Source organism: Mytilus californianus, unplaced genomic scaffold (assembly GCF_021869535.1).
Source record: "Mytilus californianus isolate M0D057914Y unplaced genomic scaffold, xbMytCali1.0.p SCAF_1, whole genome shotgun sequence".
Classification (NCBI taxonomy): Eukaryota; Metazoa; Mollusca; class Bivalvia; order Mytilida; family Mytilidae; genus Mytilus; species Mytilus californianus.
In genome coordinates, this window is record NW_026262581.1 from 67,955,598 (window position 1) to 67,972,801 (window position 17,204).

General features: G+C 33.2%; 1 protein-coding gene across 1 annotated transcript; it reads left to right on the forward strand.

The window, feature by feature from the left end:
* Positions 1–432: 432 nt before the first annotated feature.
* Positions 433–16,995, forward strand: LOC127706876 (histone acetyltransferase KAT6B-like). Its single transcript, XM_052211607.1, has 8 exons — positions 433–1,114; positions 3,032–3,194; positions 4,212–4,324; positions 5,283–5,364; positions 6,254–6,343; positions 6,665–6,734; positions 12,405–12,567; positions 14,445–16,995. Exons 1-8 carry the CDS (start codon positions 503–505, stop codon positions 14,583–14,585), a joined length of 1,434 nt encoding a protein of 477 aa, XP_052067567.1. The 5' UTR covers positions 433–502; the 3' UTR covers positions 14,586–16,995.
* Positions 16,996–17,204: the final 209 nt, after the last annotated feature.

Genomic DNA, 17,204 nt, shown 5'->3' on the forward strand with positions numbered 1-17,204 from the left:
AAATTCATAACAAAAGTAGCCTCTTTGGATACCATTCACTACAGTAAGACAATTTCGTATAAAACTGTTTATTCCAGAAAACTTGAAGTAATTGATTTTAAAAATAACGTCGCGTTACATTTTTTTCGGTAAAATGAGATTTTGCCGTCTGGTACTTTCAAATTAAGCCTCTTTCTGTGCATTTGTGACGTCACAAAAGGCTCTTGAAGGGTAATGTAAGTTGAAACAGATCACAAACAATCGAATAGGTTAATTAAAATCCATTGGGTTGAATAGATATTATTTGTTATATATAGGAATGGAAATATACGTTATAAAGACAGCTGGTTATAATAGAACCCATTAACTATGTAGATAAATACCCCCAAAGATGCCTTTAAACTTCCCACAATGCTATTTACGGAAATTGAATATGCGCAAGCGTGATTGATTTTTGTTTGGAAGAAGAAAGAAGGCTTGTCGCATAACAAATTTCAAAGATATTTCCATAATTGTAGAACAAATGCCTCTCGCTAAGTATAAATCAGTTATAATAGAATGTATAGACCAACTCCGCCAACGAAAAGCGCGACCAGATGCAATGCGAATCGCTCATTTGGTTGCGCGACGGCATGGTTTGAAAACTGCGGAGACGGAAGCCTACCTTGAACAACTTGTCGACTCGGGAGACGTTTTGAAAGTAGAATTTAAAGGAAACACAAGTTATAGAGTTCCTTCAAGTTCCAAAAGCATAAAACATGGCAAGAAAAGCTTAAATTCAGATGCAACTAACAAAAACATCCTTGATGCATTAGCCGCACTTTGCGGCAGCGGTGCCGATGGCGAGAACAAGGGCGCAAGTGTGAAAGAGATAGAGAAATGGTTCAACACCAATTCTGTAGAGCCTCGCCTAACAAAACAACAGCTTCAAGTAGCACTGGATAGGGAAGCAGATAATTTGGTCATCCTGAAACTTGACAATGGATATTACAAGATAATTTCAGAATCTGGGAAAGAAAAGCAAAAGAAAGGTGGCCTTAAAAGAAAATTGTCACCTAAACCAGTTTTGAAAACTGAAATATCTTATGATGAAACAAGTCTTAACAGAAGAGGACGACCGCTTTCAAAGAGAAAGGTTAAAGACTTAATCAAATTCTGACTAAAATACAGTTTTCAATTATACCAAAAATTTATGCTGTCCATTAAAATCAGCCAATCTATGTATGAGGGTAGAAATGCCCTTTAATGTCAGGCGTCAAATTTTCATTTTCGGCTACCATAAGCATCAAATTGGTTAAACTTTTACCGTTGGTAAAAATATCCTTATCATTATTTGTCATTTTCGTCAGAGGTCTCAAGTAATAATGTTATTCTTGGAAAAAATTTAACGTGATTCATCAAAATCAGTCTATTTTTTTATCGTCTAAAAGAAAGTATACATTTTATCGTCATGCACCAAAAATTACCTTCAACGTCATTTGGCAAGAATTTTTACCATTATTCGTTATGAACGTACCCCCATTACGACCCTCATGTATTTTTATTAATTTGTATTCGCCTTGCTTTTGAAAAAAAAATAATAATTGTACCTAATGCTTGATTGAAGCTTGATTCTTTGAAAATGTTATTATTTTAATTAAAATCAACTTAAAACAATCCAATATCCACAAAACAATAATTAGTGGACTAACCATGTTTTTATTGAAAACATCCATCTGTTAAATCATCCCATTCGTAGATATTGCTTTAAAAATTGCGAACGGGTATTAGGGCGAACATTAATCAGGGCGAACAGACCCTATTCTAATTCATTAGGAAAACTCATTTTGAAAAAATCTACAAAAACATTTTTTCCCAGGTAATATATGAGTTATAATTATTCACATGTCAATTGGTTGCTTTATTTTAAGGCTATTTTATTCCAATTACTTTTTGTGAGGAAATTACAATAGTACTATACAAATTGTTGTTTTATTTTTCTTGCATAACTTTATTTTTACTTTAACTTGATCCTAAATATACCATGTTATATTTGGCCCTTGATGTTCAGTAGCAATCAATCAATTTAAAAAGAAATTTTTTGTTTCCAGTATCGATATAGTTTTGAGTTAATAGTAGGTGTGAAAAGATACACCTACTGAATGATATGGTTTTAACATTTGTAACCAATCAGGAGCTCAGTTGGGACTCTTGTCTTGGCTCCCTAAAGGTTACGGGGTCATGATTTTATTTGTAAAATCATTAGAAAAACAATTAAACCATGAAAGTCACCAATATCAGGAACTAGTTGTTGCAGTTCACGAAGATCCAACACATTCAAGTTATATAATTTAATTCCAAGCCAAAGTACTAATATAACATATACAAAGGACAATGTCAATATAATGTGACTCCTACTGTATCTTTCTTTCTAACTCAAAGTATATTACTTCTGATCGTACTAATTTTACAAAGTTTACAATAAGTATTTATACTAAATATCGAAAATAGACAATACTCAATTAACATAACAATACTCAAATTAAAATGACATTTCATAACTTTAAGCTATAAGTGACAGCATTCACATTAATTAATATAAAAGATAATTATAATTTATAATACTCATATAATCTTATTCTTTCATTTTCCTATACAATAATTTTCACACCTTTAGTATGAATTAATGTGTCTCATATTAATTTCTGTTACTCAATAAATAAATCTGTCACAAACATTTGAAAATCATATGTCACTAATTAAGATTAACACATTATTTGTCTACACATGTAAATATTTAAATTTGTAAATAATATCTTTTCCAAAAGTCCAATTTCTAAATAAAATGATAAAATTAAAATTAAGTCCAAATAAGCCTGGTGACAAATTGATACCTGGGCCATACGTTGGTTTTTATTTTTCCATTTTTATTCTTAAACAATTGAAACCAAATAGAAATTCTGGTTTAGATTACATAAGTTCGAAAAGATATTGATCTTGTGATATGTAGAATTTGTGGTTGTTGCTTTCAGAGAATATTTTTCTTATTGATATATTTATTATTTTTCAACAGAAGATAAGGAAAAGTCATGGACCAGACTTTGAAACCTTTTATGAACAAAGAGCCAATTCACCTGGAACAAGTCTATCCTGTGATTATTGCCTCAAGTCTGCTAGGGAAAAAGATAATGGAGATTTAGAAAAGATACTACTCTGCAAAGATTGTAATGCACAAGGTACAATTTCATACATGTAGGAAGACACATTAAATATTCTAATGCATCTGGTCATAGCTGACATATTGTTAAAGTATTGACCAAAACCAGATATTTAGTATGAATTTCAAAAGTGTTGTGTATTCCTTATTAACGTAGGCTAAACATTTCAATACATTTAGTAAAATGTGCAAATATTATAATGGATTTATATAGAAGGGTCTGGGATTTCTGTATTCTTTAATTTTATAGGCCATTTTTCTCTATTCTTTATTCTTTTTGCCCATTATTCTCTATTCTTTATATTTTAGCACCTCATTATTCACTATTCTTTATTTTTTTGGACTTTTTTTCTCTATTTATTTTTTGCCCATTATTCTCTATTCTGTAAACTCCCATCCACACCCTCATATAGTGTACTTACTATTAAAAGTACACAATAATATCAAATAAGTTCATAAGAATAGATGACAGCATTATGTCAACTAAATATTAACTTAATTTTTTTTTTGTGTGCAGGAGAATTTTTTTTACAAATGTGTTCCATAATCATTTCAGTTGGTTATCTCCCTTGCTATGATTGCTTATTTTCTAAAAACCATGTAATTATCTTTAAATACAACAGTCTTGTATGATGATGATGGATGACTGTATAAAGTCCAGTGACAAATTGAAAAGCATTTTCCGATTTGGAATATGTTAATTTGATATAGATATAAATCCTGTTGTGTCCTAGACCGACAACTCAGCCAGACTTATAAACTGGTAGTGTAAAATATTACAATCAACAGAAAGGCATGTCACCCTTCAAGCTGACACATTATTTTGACTCTGGGCCAACCAATTATTTTCTCTTACTCTTAAATGTCTGGTACTTGGTAGAGAAGCTGCAAATACCAAATATCAAGTCTTTGGTATGATCTGGGTGATTTAAAATTTTATTTTATTTTCATCAATAATTTATAACAAATAATGTCAAGTTGAATGATGTCAATATCAAGGTTTTTGTTTTTTAACTAAGTTTTGTATTTATTTCAGCACATCCATCATGTATGGGTTACAATCCAGTGTTAGCCAAAAGAGCATTGCGTGGACCATGGCAGTGTATAGACTGTAAAATCTGTATTGTGTGTGAAGATGCTGGTGACCCTGTAAGTAAATTCTATATCGTGTATGAAGATCCAATAAGCTGAGAACGCCATGGGTAAAAAAAAGAAAAAGACTAACAGACAAACAAAAGTACACAAAACACAACATAGAAAAGCTAAAGACTGAGCAACATGAACTCCACCAAAAACTAGCGGTGATCTCAGGTGCTCCGGAAGGGTAAGCAAATCCTGCTCCACATTAGGCACCCGTCGTGTTGCTCATGTTAGTACAAACCAGGTAATAAGTCTAATTTTGGTAGGTCACATTCAGGAAAAAAGGGGGGGAGGGGACGGATTGTAGTTACGACACTTGGAACATATCCGCTATCATCTGTGAAACGGATATTCCATAATGATCAACCAACTCGTGATGGCGTCCATAAAATTTACGAAAGGGATGATTTCAACATCACCACTTGGAACTCTTGGTTTAATAGCTTCCTTGTAAGCAGCAACCCTCTATCAAGGAAATCATGATACATGTAGTAAATACAAGCCATGGAATATTGTATCAACTGGGAGATATATACTCCGTATGCAGGCGCTGCTGGAATGTTGCTACATAGAAATGGAAAGTTCACAATTGGGAAGCTGAAGTCATCTCTTTTGTCATAACGTTTTGTTTTCAACTGACCCTCATTGTCAATTTCTAGATGTAAGTCAAGATATGAGGCAGGCTTGACTGTATCTGTTGTATCCTTTATCTCAAGTTCAATGGGATAGATGCATTCAACATAGTCACCAAATTTTGAATTATTTAGTGAGAGAACATCATCTATATAGTGTAAAAGTAAAGTTAAAGATACTGCTAACTTATTTTCTTTCTTCCTAAGAAGTTCCTGTGTGAAGTCAGCCTCATATAAATAAAGGAACAAGTCGGCAAGAAGAATCTTGCATAGCATTAAAAATTGTCTATTTTGACCTAGTTATTCCTCTCAGTAATGTTTTTAATTTTTTACAGGACATGATGTTAGTTTGTGATGCCTGTGACAAAGGTTTCCATATGAACTGTCATGAACCAGCAGTGGAGAAGAAACCACAAGGTACAATCTTATTTGTATACATTGTTAATCCTTTGGAGAAAAATCGTCCTTCAGATCAAAATTCATGAAACTTGTATGGAATATTTGAATCAATAGAAGTATGCTTCCTATTCACTTTGAAAATATATTAAATAGGCTTTCCCAGAGTAATGGTAATGTAACCATCAAACTGAATACATTTTTTATATACGCCCAAGAATATTTCATAAGGGACATTTTACTGACTTCTGTTTAATGCCTTCTTCAATATTCTATTTTAATCTTGCAGCAATTTCATCATGCATACCACTGGGGTATCTTGAGCTTCTGGCGAAGCTGTTATTTTATTTTGACAGCCACAGAAGAGTTCTACGGTCCTAGTTTAGATAGTAAAGCAGTTTTTATTACTGTTAAATTTCAGCACCAAAAAATTTGATCCATTCCTTAATCTGTAAGATGTAAACACTTGCCAAATTTTAAACGCTGGTTTAATCTTTTGTAACAAATGGACCCATCCTGACTTCCTGTTAGTTGACATCACACTGTAGAGGACATGAATTTTGCCATAGTCCCTACTTCTTTGGTCTTTAAATTTTGATTCAAATAAGAATTACTCTTGCTGGTAAGTAATGAATTAATTTATGACCCTTTCATTATTATTACCTATTGAATATACAGAGAGATATCAACCACCTTGTGTGTACTGTAGCCTAAATACGGCATCTGTTTAAAATATATCTTAAAGTAAGAGAGTTTTACGTGAAAATGGAAAAAAAAACCTAAAACTGAAAACAACAATTGTTGAGCAAATAAAAAAGATAAAAGATTCATGGATTTGTTTAGAAATAACTAATTTTAAATAAATGTTCGATCTTTTGAAAATAAATATTGCAATATTTGACTTTTGAAGGAAAGTGGGTATGTGGTAATTGTGTAACAGAAGGTACTGCTGATGTCAGTGTAGAAATAGAAGACACACAAGAGGAAGAGCAAGTGGCAGGTAGTTATTTAACATTTATGATTTGGTAAAAATTACCAGGGAATATAAATTCTCGAAGAAAAAGAACACAACAGAATTTGAAATGTTTCTAAACTGTTGAAAATGATAACAAACTAGGATGCAGCTGTGTCAAACTCTACATCTACATACACTGAAATATAGTTCCAAATACTTCCCAATAGTGATGGATCAAGTTGTTGAAGATACACAAATGTAGTTCTTTAATGACAGTCAATGCAATGAAGATTTAGGATTTCAATATATAATTGTCAGATAAAGTGATTGCCATGTTTGACCTTGTTATTTTTGTGTTGTTTTTAGAGGGTGGTGGTGCTTCATGTCTACCAACTCCTTGTGAATCACCTGCTTCCGAAGAGGAAGAAGAGGAAAGGTAATCAATAACTAGATTTGCCATTGCAAGCAATAGCGGATGTCACCCTTCCCCCATTGCCACTAAGCGACATCCATTTCAAAAAATTTTAACAATGAATGCACATATATGCATGGCTATACATCTTTCAGAAAATTTTCAGTACATTGAGAGCATTTTAAAAATGTTCACATTTTTGCCGTTTCCATGGCAACGGCAGCCATTTTGAAAATTTCAAAGTCAAAAGTCTCATCTTTACTTGCCAGTTAAGAATAATATCAAGTTTCATTAAGTTCAAAGCATTTTGAAAATTTTTGACATTTTTGCAGTTCCCATGGCAACGGTGGCCATTTTGGAAATTCCTAAGTCAAAAGTCTCATCCAGACTTGCCAGTCAACAATCATATTAAGTTTCATCAATTTTGGAGCATTTTGAAATTTTTGAAATTTTTGACATTCGTGATGGTTCCTATGGTAACAGAGACCATTCCCAAAATTTAATGGCAGATACCACATTGGTACATGGGAGGGAACATACCATCAAAGTTTCAATCGATTTGACCTACCATTTTAAGAAAGTAAATGCTACTTTAAGGTTTTTGGAGCATTTTGACCTGTTTTGCATTGTTTCCATGGTAACAGCAGACATTTTCGAAATTCCAACGCCAAATTCCACATCTACCAATGTTGTTCATCGTTACTTTGAAGTTTCATTAAGTTTGGAGCATTTTGATATTTTTTAAATTTTTGGTGTAGTTTCCATGGCAACATAGTAGTTCCAATGATTGCCAAAATCATCCAAAACCAGTATATAGTGGGCACCTAAGTTGTATTAAAATGTAATGATTTTAAGTTTAAGCATTCTCAAATAATTCACCGAACTCCAAAATTATATTTTTTCACCATTTTTTAGTTTCCATGGTGATGGCCGCCATTTTTAAGGTTCCAAAGTTGCACTGCAACTCGAAAGTCAGGGTTCCTTGTTATAGTGAACCATCATTCAGATTGGTTCCTTTGGCTCTGAGAAAGCGGGCGGACAAAATTAGGAGGAAGAAAAATAATAATAATAATAATAGGGAAAAAGAAACAGAGGAAAAGCAATATGTCACCCGACATTGTCGATCGGGTGACATAATAAGATGTTTCTGTTGTCATCTACCTATAAAAAGAAAAGAGGTAAAGGAGGTGTTATTAACAAATATATCCTAGGTCAGAATTTCCAAGATATTCATATATTCTGAACTTGTCTAATGATTTTCAAAGTATTTGCCTAAAATTTCTCTGATTCATACTTGGCTATAATTTCTCTGATTCATACTTGGCTATAATTTCTCTGAATCATACTTGGCTATAATTTTCATACATAAAATTAAGAATGAGTTTTGAACAATCTTTTACTGGAATTTTTTCTCTGACCCAGGAACATTTTCTGTTTCATTCTTTATATTTCAAAATACATTTCCCAGGAATATTCGCTTTCTTTTACTCTATATTAAGCAAAAGAGTATTCTTTCTCAGTTATACATCTCAGAACTTTTTTCATATTTATTTATTTAAAGCTTTCACAGGCAATATAAAAAAAAATACTGTTTATAAAGACTGCCCTTCATGATAATTGTGGATTCATTTATTAAGTCTCCCAAACGAAGTTTGGGAAGACTTATTGTTTTTGCTCAGTTCTTATTATTATTCTTCTTCTTCTTCTTCTTCTTCTTCTTCTTCTTCTTCTTCTTCTTCTTCTTCTTCTTCTTCTTCTTCTTCTTCTTCTTCTTCTTCTTCTTCTTCCGCCGCTTTTAAATTTGAACTTGTCCGCACCCGTTCTCCAAAACCGCTTGTCAGATTAACTTAGGGTTTCACAATATGTTAGACTAACATGTCTAGTGGTGCAATCAGGGTTTTGTTTGTGCAATGGGGTTTATAAAGGGGTACTTTGAGGGGCAAAAAGAAAAGAGGGTTTTACTATAGAACCCTATGGGATTTTATTTTTTTAAATTTTCAAATGATTATAAATTGAAAACCGTTTGTGATAGACACAATCTTTTTAATTGAAAATGTTCTAAATGATAAAGCCCATTAAATGAAATACAGGGTTAGTCCCCAGGGGTCACCCCCACCCCCTGCCATTTATGAAAGTTCTAATACCTTGTAAGTGGTAAAGATCCCCACCCCTAAACCATATATATTCTGGTTTGTTATGCTAAGATGGTTTGAATGATATACAGGGTTAGTCCCCAGGGGTCATCCCGACCCCCTGCCATTTGAGAAAGTTCTTATATCTTGTAAATGGTCGAGATCCCCACCCCTAAACCATATATATTCTGGTTTGTCATGATAAAGCACATCAAATGTAATACAGGGTTAGTCCCCAGGGGTCACCCCCACCCCCTGCCATTTAAGAAAGTTCTAATATCTTCCAAGTGGTCAAGATCCCCACCCCTAAACCATATATATTCTGGTTTGTCATGCTAAGATGGTTTGAATGATATACAGGGTTAGTCCCCAGGGGTCATCCCGACCCCCTGCAATTTGAGAAAGTTCTAATATCTTGTAAATGGTCGAGATCCCCACCCCTAAACCATATATATTCTGGTTTGTCATGATAAAGCACATCAAATGAAATACAGGGTTAGTCCCCAGGGGTCACCCCACCCCCTGCCATTTAAGAAAGTTCTAATATCTTGTAAGTGGTCAAGATCCCCACCCCTAAACCATATATATTCTGGTTTGTCATGCTAAGATGGTTTGAATGATATACAGGGTTAGTCCCCAGGGGTCATCCCGACCCCCTGCCATTTGAGAAAGTTCTAATATCTTGTAAATGGTCGAGATCCCCACCCCTAAACCATATATATTCTGGTTTGTCATGGTAAAGCACATCAAATGTTATACAGGGTTAGTCCCCAGGGGTCACCCCCACCCCCTGCCATTTAAGAAAGTTCTAATATCTTGTAAGTGGTCAAGATCCCCACCCCTAAACCATATATATTCTGGTTTGTCATGCTAAGATGGTTTGAATGATATACAGGGTTAGTCCCCAGGGGTCATCCCGACCCCCTGCCATTTGAGAAAGTTTCTAATATCTTGTAAATGGTCGAGATCCCCACCCCTAAACCATATATATTCTGGTTTGTCATGATAAAGCACATCAAATGAAATACAGGGTTAGTCCCCAGGGGTCATCCCCACCCCCTGCCATTTAAGAAAGTTTTAATATCTTGTAAGTGGTCAAGATCCCCACCCCTAAACCATATATATTCTGGTTTGTCATGCTAAGATGGTTTGAATGATATACAGGGTTAGTCCCCAGGGGTCATCCCGACCCCCTGCCATTTGAGAAAGTTCTAATATCTTGTAAATGGTTGAGATCCCCACCCCTAAACCATATATATTCCTATTTGTCATGTCTCGAACATTTGAATGACGTATACGGTCAGTCCCCAGGGGTTCCCCCCACCCCCAATGTTCTAATATCTTGTAAATGGTTGAGATCCCCACCCCTAAACCATATATATTCCTGTTCGTCATGTAATGAACATTTGAATGACGTATAGGGCCAGTCCCCAGGGGTTCCTCCCCACCCCCAATGTTCTAGTATCTTGTAAATGGTCGAGATCCCCACCCCTAAACCATATATATTCTGGTTTGTCATGCCAAGATGATTTGAATGATATACAAGGTTAGTCCCCAGGCATCACTAATGCATATAACTTTACTGGACCAAACCAATTTTCACTGGACGTTGCCCAATGTCAGGCGACCCTGGGAATTACGAATTATGGGAGCTTCATTTGGGAGACTTCGTAACAGCATCCTGTTACAATCATTTCTTGTTTTTCTTGTGTTCCAGTTTTGTGGATTGCGGTAAAAATATTTGTTCCTAAATATTTAATTTCATTGATTTTAACGTAGGAAATAAGTATAGCCCCCCCTGAATCAATGAAAATTAGTATCCAATGAATAATAATGAATCCACAGTATTAAGCAGAGCAGGTATCTAGGAAAACAAAACTTAAAGCCTATGTCAACAGTCAATTTCATATATGTTATTTGTCCTTAATTTAAGAAAACGTTGGGCGAACAACTTCATTATTTTAGATATACACTTGCATATAGTTCCTTAATGCCTCTTTCTGGAAATTATTCAGCCAATTATTATTAATGGCATATAAAAAATATGCTACACATTTGAAGATTTCCCTCAACATTCTTGTCAAAATCATTGAATTTTAAATGTTTCTTAAAAAAAAAGATGTAAAAAATCTGACACAGTGTTCAATTGAAATACCAAAATAATGTGCATCAATATTGCAAAATTCTCAATCTTTTGGCAGTAAAATAGAAATTTTACAGTGAGATTATGTGAATGAAGGTACCAAAATAATTATGGAAAGAATGGTCAGAAAAAATGTCAGACTAGCTACAAAATTGGCTGAATCACATCTATGATGCTTTGATTAGTAAAGGGATTTTGGAAAACTCTAGGGTCTTCCTACCCTCCCCATCCATCTAAGTGAAATATCAATGAAAGGAAAGGGTTTAAAGATGTTTTACTGTTAAAAGAGTAACTGTCCCCCATGTGACGCGTTGCGAGGGACATAGAAATAGTGGCTGTCTGTGCATCTGTCCATTCGGTCTTGTTAGCGCTCTAACATTTACAATTCTTGCCAGATTTTTATGAAAATTATATCAAAGGTTTATATCAGCAATGTCTTGGAAGAGTTAGAAAATCAGTCCTGATCAATTATTTTTAAAAGAGTTATGCCCCTTGGAATCAATGATTATGTGGAAAATTGCATCGTTAGCGCTCTTATGTGTACAATTCCGGCCAGATTTTTATGAAACTTATGTTGATGGTTTATATGAGCAATGTCTTGTACGAGATTGAAAATCAGTGCCGATCAATTATTTTTGAAAGAGTTATGCCCCTTGGAAACATGAATTATGTGGAAAATTGCATCGTTTGCGCTTGCATGTGTACAATTCTTCCCAGATTTTTATGAAATTTATATTATAGGTGTATATCAGCAATGTCTCAGACAAGTTTGAAAATCAGTGCTGATCAAATATTTTTAAAAGAGTTATGCCCCTTAATGAAATATTAGATATATTTTAAATTGCATTGCATTTTCTCAAAGATATTAATAACAGTTTAAAAAAAACAAAAACAGTTTTTTTTTTTTTAGTTATTGCCCTTGATCCTTGCACAGATAAAATATGTGCAACATGGGGGACATTGGAACTCTGTTATTTATTTTTCTGACACTGGCCTGAAAACTATAGAACTTGAAAAATGATAAATGAAAATGTAAATCACCTTCTATACAAAAAATTAAAATATCTCCATTTTAAGTGACACCAGATAATTGTAATACTCTTTTTCCATAATTCATTCTTTTGGCTATGTAAGAGTTGTCTTTAAACTTTTTCCATTGTGTCTGCAGTCATTTACATAGTTACTCATATGTAGATAAATCTTAATGAGTAACAGATCAATGCTATTTATGCATTAAAGTGGTACATGTATGTATTTTAAGATATAAACATCCCAGATTATTATGTACCAAAATGGATGAAAAAAATGTGCACATAATAAACACTCCCAAAAGCAAGAACCCCAGTACAAAAATGAATTATTAATAAGTAAGCAACAATGCTTTTGTAAATTATAGCCAATGAATTTTATTGTTTTCAGACCGAAACCTCCTCCAAAGAAAATGAAGAAAAAATTAGAGATTCGACCATCAGCTGCTCCGCTAGCAAAATATCCTGATGCTTCACGATGGAAAGTGGTAGATGTTGTTGGCTTCTTTGTCAAGCTAGGTTTTAAGGAACAGGCTTCCTCATTTCAAGACCAGGTAGGTTTGTAATTTGTGGAAAACATTCATGGTATAGGTAGAATTGTGGAGGAACATTGTTGTGAATTGATTGTCTTTTCTATCACCTATAATGAAACTAAAAATGTACAGTTTATGATAAGGTCAAACTGGAAGACATATATCTTTTAACAGTGTATGGATAAAAGTCAGTCTATTTTTTTTTCCTGTTTTGAAAATAGTATGCTATTCAATTACAAACAAAAAAAATCTTTTTGGTCAATTATTTTCCAAGTAGTTCTTAATTAATTATGCAACATATTTGGAAAATTGAGATTTCTACTGAAGAAAGTCTTGTTTCAATGACTTGTTACTTTTCATATGTCATTAAAGCTTGTTTAAGTGTTTTATGAATTAAAGCAGATCTGGGGTATTTTTCAATGCAATAGAAACACACCAAAACATCTAGTGTTCAACATGCAGTCTTCAACAATATGTCAAGCATTAATTGTCTTCAGTCTAAACCGATTCATTAAAACAGATTATAATAGATACAAACAAGAAAGAAAAAGATGTTCTGAAATTAAAAGGTGCTCTTTAAACCAAAAGTTATGACAAATGAGATGATCTCTTTTCCTATCATTTATTCGATGGCGATAATTTTGGTTCCTTATGGAATGTACATTTCTCAGTTGGTTTATTAAGCCTGTGTAAGCAATGATTGAAGTTTTTGGTCAAGGTAGTTTTTGATGAAGTTGAAGTCCAATCAACTTGAAACTTAGTACACATGTTCCCTATGATATGATCTTTCTAATTTTAATGCCAAATTAAAGGTTTTGACCCCAATTTCATGGTCCACTGAACATAGAAAATGATAGTGCAAGTAGGGCATCCGTGTACTATGAACACATTCTTGTTATTAAATGTTTATGATTTAAGAAAAAAAACGACATTTTTTACAGTATTTTTATCTAATTTTAAAAAAATGCAACGGCAACTTTTTCATAAAAATTGGTACAACTAATCGTCATACATAATCAAACCAAATGTCACTTTTAAAAAGAGGGGTCTACGTACTTGTTTTCGAGCTAATGATTAAAATCAGTCAAACAATGCATCTTTTCCTGATATGTCACAGTTAGACGTCGCTAAATTAACATTTTACGTTAGTAACGTCATCTCCCCTATAACTGTATCGTATGCCCTTAGATTGTCACGTCTCAGTCATTACAACTGAAAGGATGTGCTTGGTCAGCTCCTCTTAACCCACTATCTACAATGTTTGGTTACTGATAGATGGATCAACGACTTACTACTATCGATGACAGAAACCAATTCAATGCTGTACAGTACGTTCATAAACTTGTTGTTTTGCGTAAATACCTGTGTAAGCATATACCCTGTAACACTCATTATGGGGGAGAATGTATGCCGACTGACGTCCAAGGATCTGTATCCTAGATGTTATATAATGGACCGCCATTTCACTGTCTAATTACGACTTTGGTCCTGATTATGCTTCCTGTCATCGCTAATACTATGTCCGAGACTCATCGACCAGTACTTCATCATCATGGTTAGCGGGCTGCCAAGCTGACATACCTGGCCCTGAAAACAGCCGTTGTGAAGGCAGTAAACAACACCAAGATAGTCAACATACCAAAAAGATCTTACCAAAACCAAAATGGCGGCTGTCCTTTCCAACTTTCCATCGTCACACATGAAAATATTTAAACGCTCACCAAAAGCCTTCGGGTACTGAGCCGACCATGCGAGGGCTGTATAGCCAGTCAAGGTCGTTAAACACTTCCATCATATCATGTATGCCCTTAACGAGGTTCAACTGTATGTGGCTTTAAAAAATAGTAGAATTGTGTAATCTAATGTACATTTTTTTAAATGAATGATGTTTATTTCAGGAAATAGATGGACAATCATTACTGTTGCTGAAGAGAAGTGATGTTTTAACTGGTTTGAATTTAAAATTAGGACCGGCGCTCAAAATTTATCAACATGTTGCTAAACTACAGACAGTAGGAATAGATTTAGATGATTATTAATAACAAAAAAGTGATCATTTCATTAGTAATATCACCATTTGAGAATAAATGTCCATAATATTTCATATGACATGTTACAGTTGAAATAGGAAAGTAGACTGGTATTTGGTTATAATATTTTTGTGATATATTAGAAAATAAAATTGAGAATGGAAATGGGGAATGTGTCAAAGAGACAACAACCCGACCATAGAACAGACAACAGCAGAAGGTCACCAACAGGTCTTCAATGCAGCGAGAAATTCCCGCACCCAGAGGCGTCCTTCAGCTGGCCCCTAAACAAATATATATACTAGTTCAGTGATAATGAACGCCATACTAAACTCCAAATTGTACACAATAGAAGTGCATTTCTGTTTCAGAATCATGCACAAACAATACAATTTTTGGCATAAGGACTTCAACTTGTACAAAATGTTTTAACATTTTATATATTATGCTGATTAAAAATGGTATCTTAAACTTACCGGTAATATATAGTGTTTGATAAAGGTTCATACATTGTATTTCATTGGAAAGGGATAACTGTGAATAAAAAATATTAGGGTCGAAAACTGGAATTACATCTTGAAAAGACATTTTCAATTGAAATTTTTCATTGTTAAGAATCGGCTTCTAAAGTAGGTATATACTTAAGTGCATTATTTCAAAAACTTTTATGGACAAATATTGTATAGGCCATCAAACTTTACTTTGGTACTTTTGAAAATCAACTTTTTGACATTTAAAAAACAATATTTATTTTGTGAGTCTTCAGTAAAATAGTAGCAACAACACATAAATATTACAATTTTTACATCATTGTGTTCAACTGACCATTAAGGTCACTTGGCAAGTTTATTCCCGGTGATAATCATCTGATACTGTATATACCATATTTGAAGATCATCTAAGTCATTACTGTTGTTGTTTTTCTTTAAAATCTTACTTTAGAACTAAGAAAAGGGAGTGAAAAATATGTTTCCAAATATAAATCAGTAATGTGTTAAATGAATTAATCATTTTAAAAAAGACCAGTCATTTAATTGAAGTAACCATAAGTAAGCAGAATTTCAGGCCAAGTACCAAGTTCAATTTTTGGGGCAAAAAATCAGGTTTTGAACATTTGCATTTTCCCTAAGTAGGAACAAATATACTTGCAGAGTCAACTTTATAATTTTTTCAAACAAGTTGATATATTCATTAAAATGCTCTATAGCTGTAATTATTAAAGAACTTGATTTGAAGAGAACATTTAGTGTTTGAACCCTAAATGCAATTGAATTTGAATTATGACTTTTTGGTCAGTATAAAATTTATTGATTGCAAATTTTGAAGTAAAATCAATGATACCAATACAAATTTCTCATAATAAGAGGCAGTCATACCTGTTGATGTGTTTTGGTTATTTTGTGTTGTTGGGTTGCTGTCTCTGACAAATACCCTGCATAAGAGGGCAACGAAATGACAAAAAAAATACTTCAAAGACAGCATTCATAGCCTACTTTTTATTAAATTGTGTCATATTGATGTCTTGTTGACGTTTTTTTGTTGTTGGAAAGTATTGGACAAAAGAAGGTAACTTCATTGGTAAACTGAAACTAGCTAAAAGTAGCCAGGAACATGAGCTCATTTTTTAGAAAACTAAATCAGGTATATGTTGTTAGGTGTTGTTAGACCATTTAAATAGATATATGTTATATATATATAATCTCATTTATAATGAATTATGATATGAGAATTCTTTGTAGTACATATATTGTGAACCAATTTGTTGTGTAAAAATATGGTGTTTGTATAAAAAGATATTTTAGCCGTCACACAGTTTTAAAATGAATAAGAAGTTTTAAAGAAAAGACATCAGTCTTTAAGTATATTGCTCAATGATTATAGTTTTAAAGATTTATGGTTATACAAATTGTACATATATATATATTTTGTTTTAATGTAACATGATTTATGTTAGGTAATGTTATGGCCAGTAGTCTGATTATCCAGACATAGATTAATTGAGATACATATCAATATGTACTTCTGTTTCAGGAAGTTGTTTGTGGTTAAAAGAACTTTTAATTTGTGTACTTTATCATGAAGGGTTATATCTGTAAACCAGTGGTTCCCTTTTTCTAACATTTTTGTAAAATTTGACTTATTTTTTTTTATTATTCATAAAGCTGATCTTTTGTAAGATTCTATTTCTTATTTTTTTTACGTTAATTTCAAAGTGTTCATAAAATTCTTACTTCAGAATGTATTTTTATTCTTTTCTCTTAAGTTCATGAATATTTTGAACTTTTGTTATAGATACAAGTTATGAAATTGATACCTTTGGTTCACTTTTTTATATACTTGACTGTTTAGGGAATATTTGATGAATATAGATGACACTTAAAAGACAATAAATACTGAAATAAATATCTTGACAGAAGAACTATGTCTTTGTATTTCTTTTTAACATCAAGATTTCTTCCAAGACCATATAGGGCCTCAGTGGCTGAGTGGTCTAAGTAATCCACTTACTGTATCACTAGTCTGTCAACACTGAGATTGTGAGTTCGAATCCTGCACATGGTAGGTGTGCAATACTCCAATCTGAATTGACTTCCTACCTAAGGTCAGAAGTTCTCTCCAGGCACTATG

What these genes read in the sequence shown, in the direction of transcription:
- LOC127706876 (XM_052211607.1), top strand. Translation starts at nt 503, where the DNA reads ATGCCTCTCGCTAAGTATAAATCAGTTATAATAGAATGTATAGACCAA. An exon ending in GTGAAGATGCTGGTGACCCT is followed by an intron (nt 4,325 to 5,282) that starts GTAAGTAAATTC and finishes AATTTTTTACAG; the next exon opens with GACATGATGTTAGTTTGTGA. An exon ending in GAAGAGGAAGAAGAGGAAAG is followed by an intron (nt 6,735 to 12,404) that starts GTAATCAATAAC and finishes TATTGTTTTCAG; the next exon opens with ACCGAAACCTCCTCCAAAGA.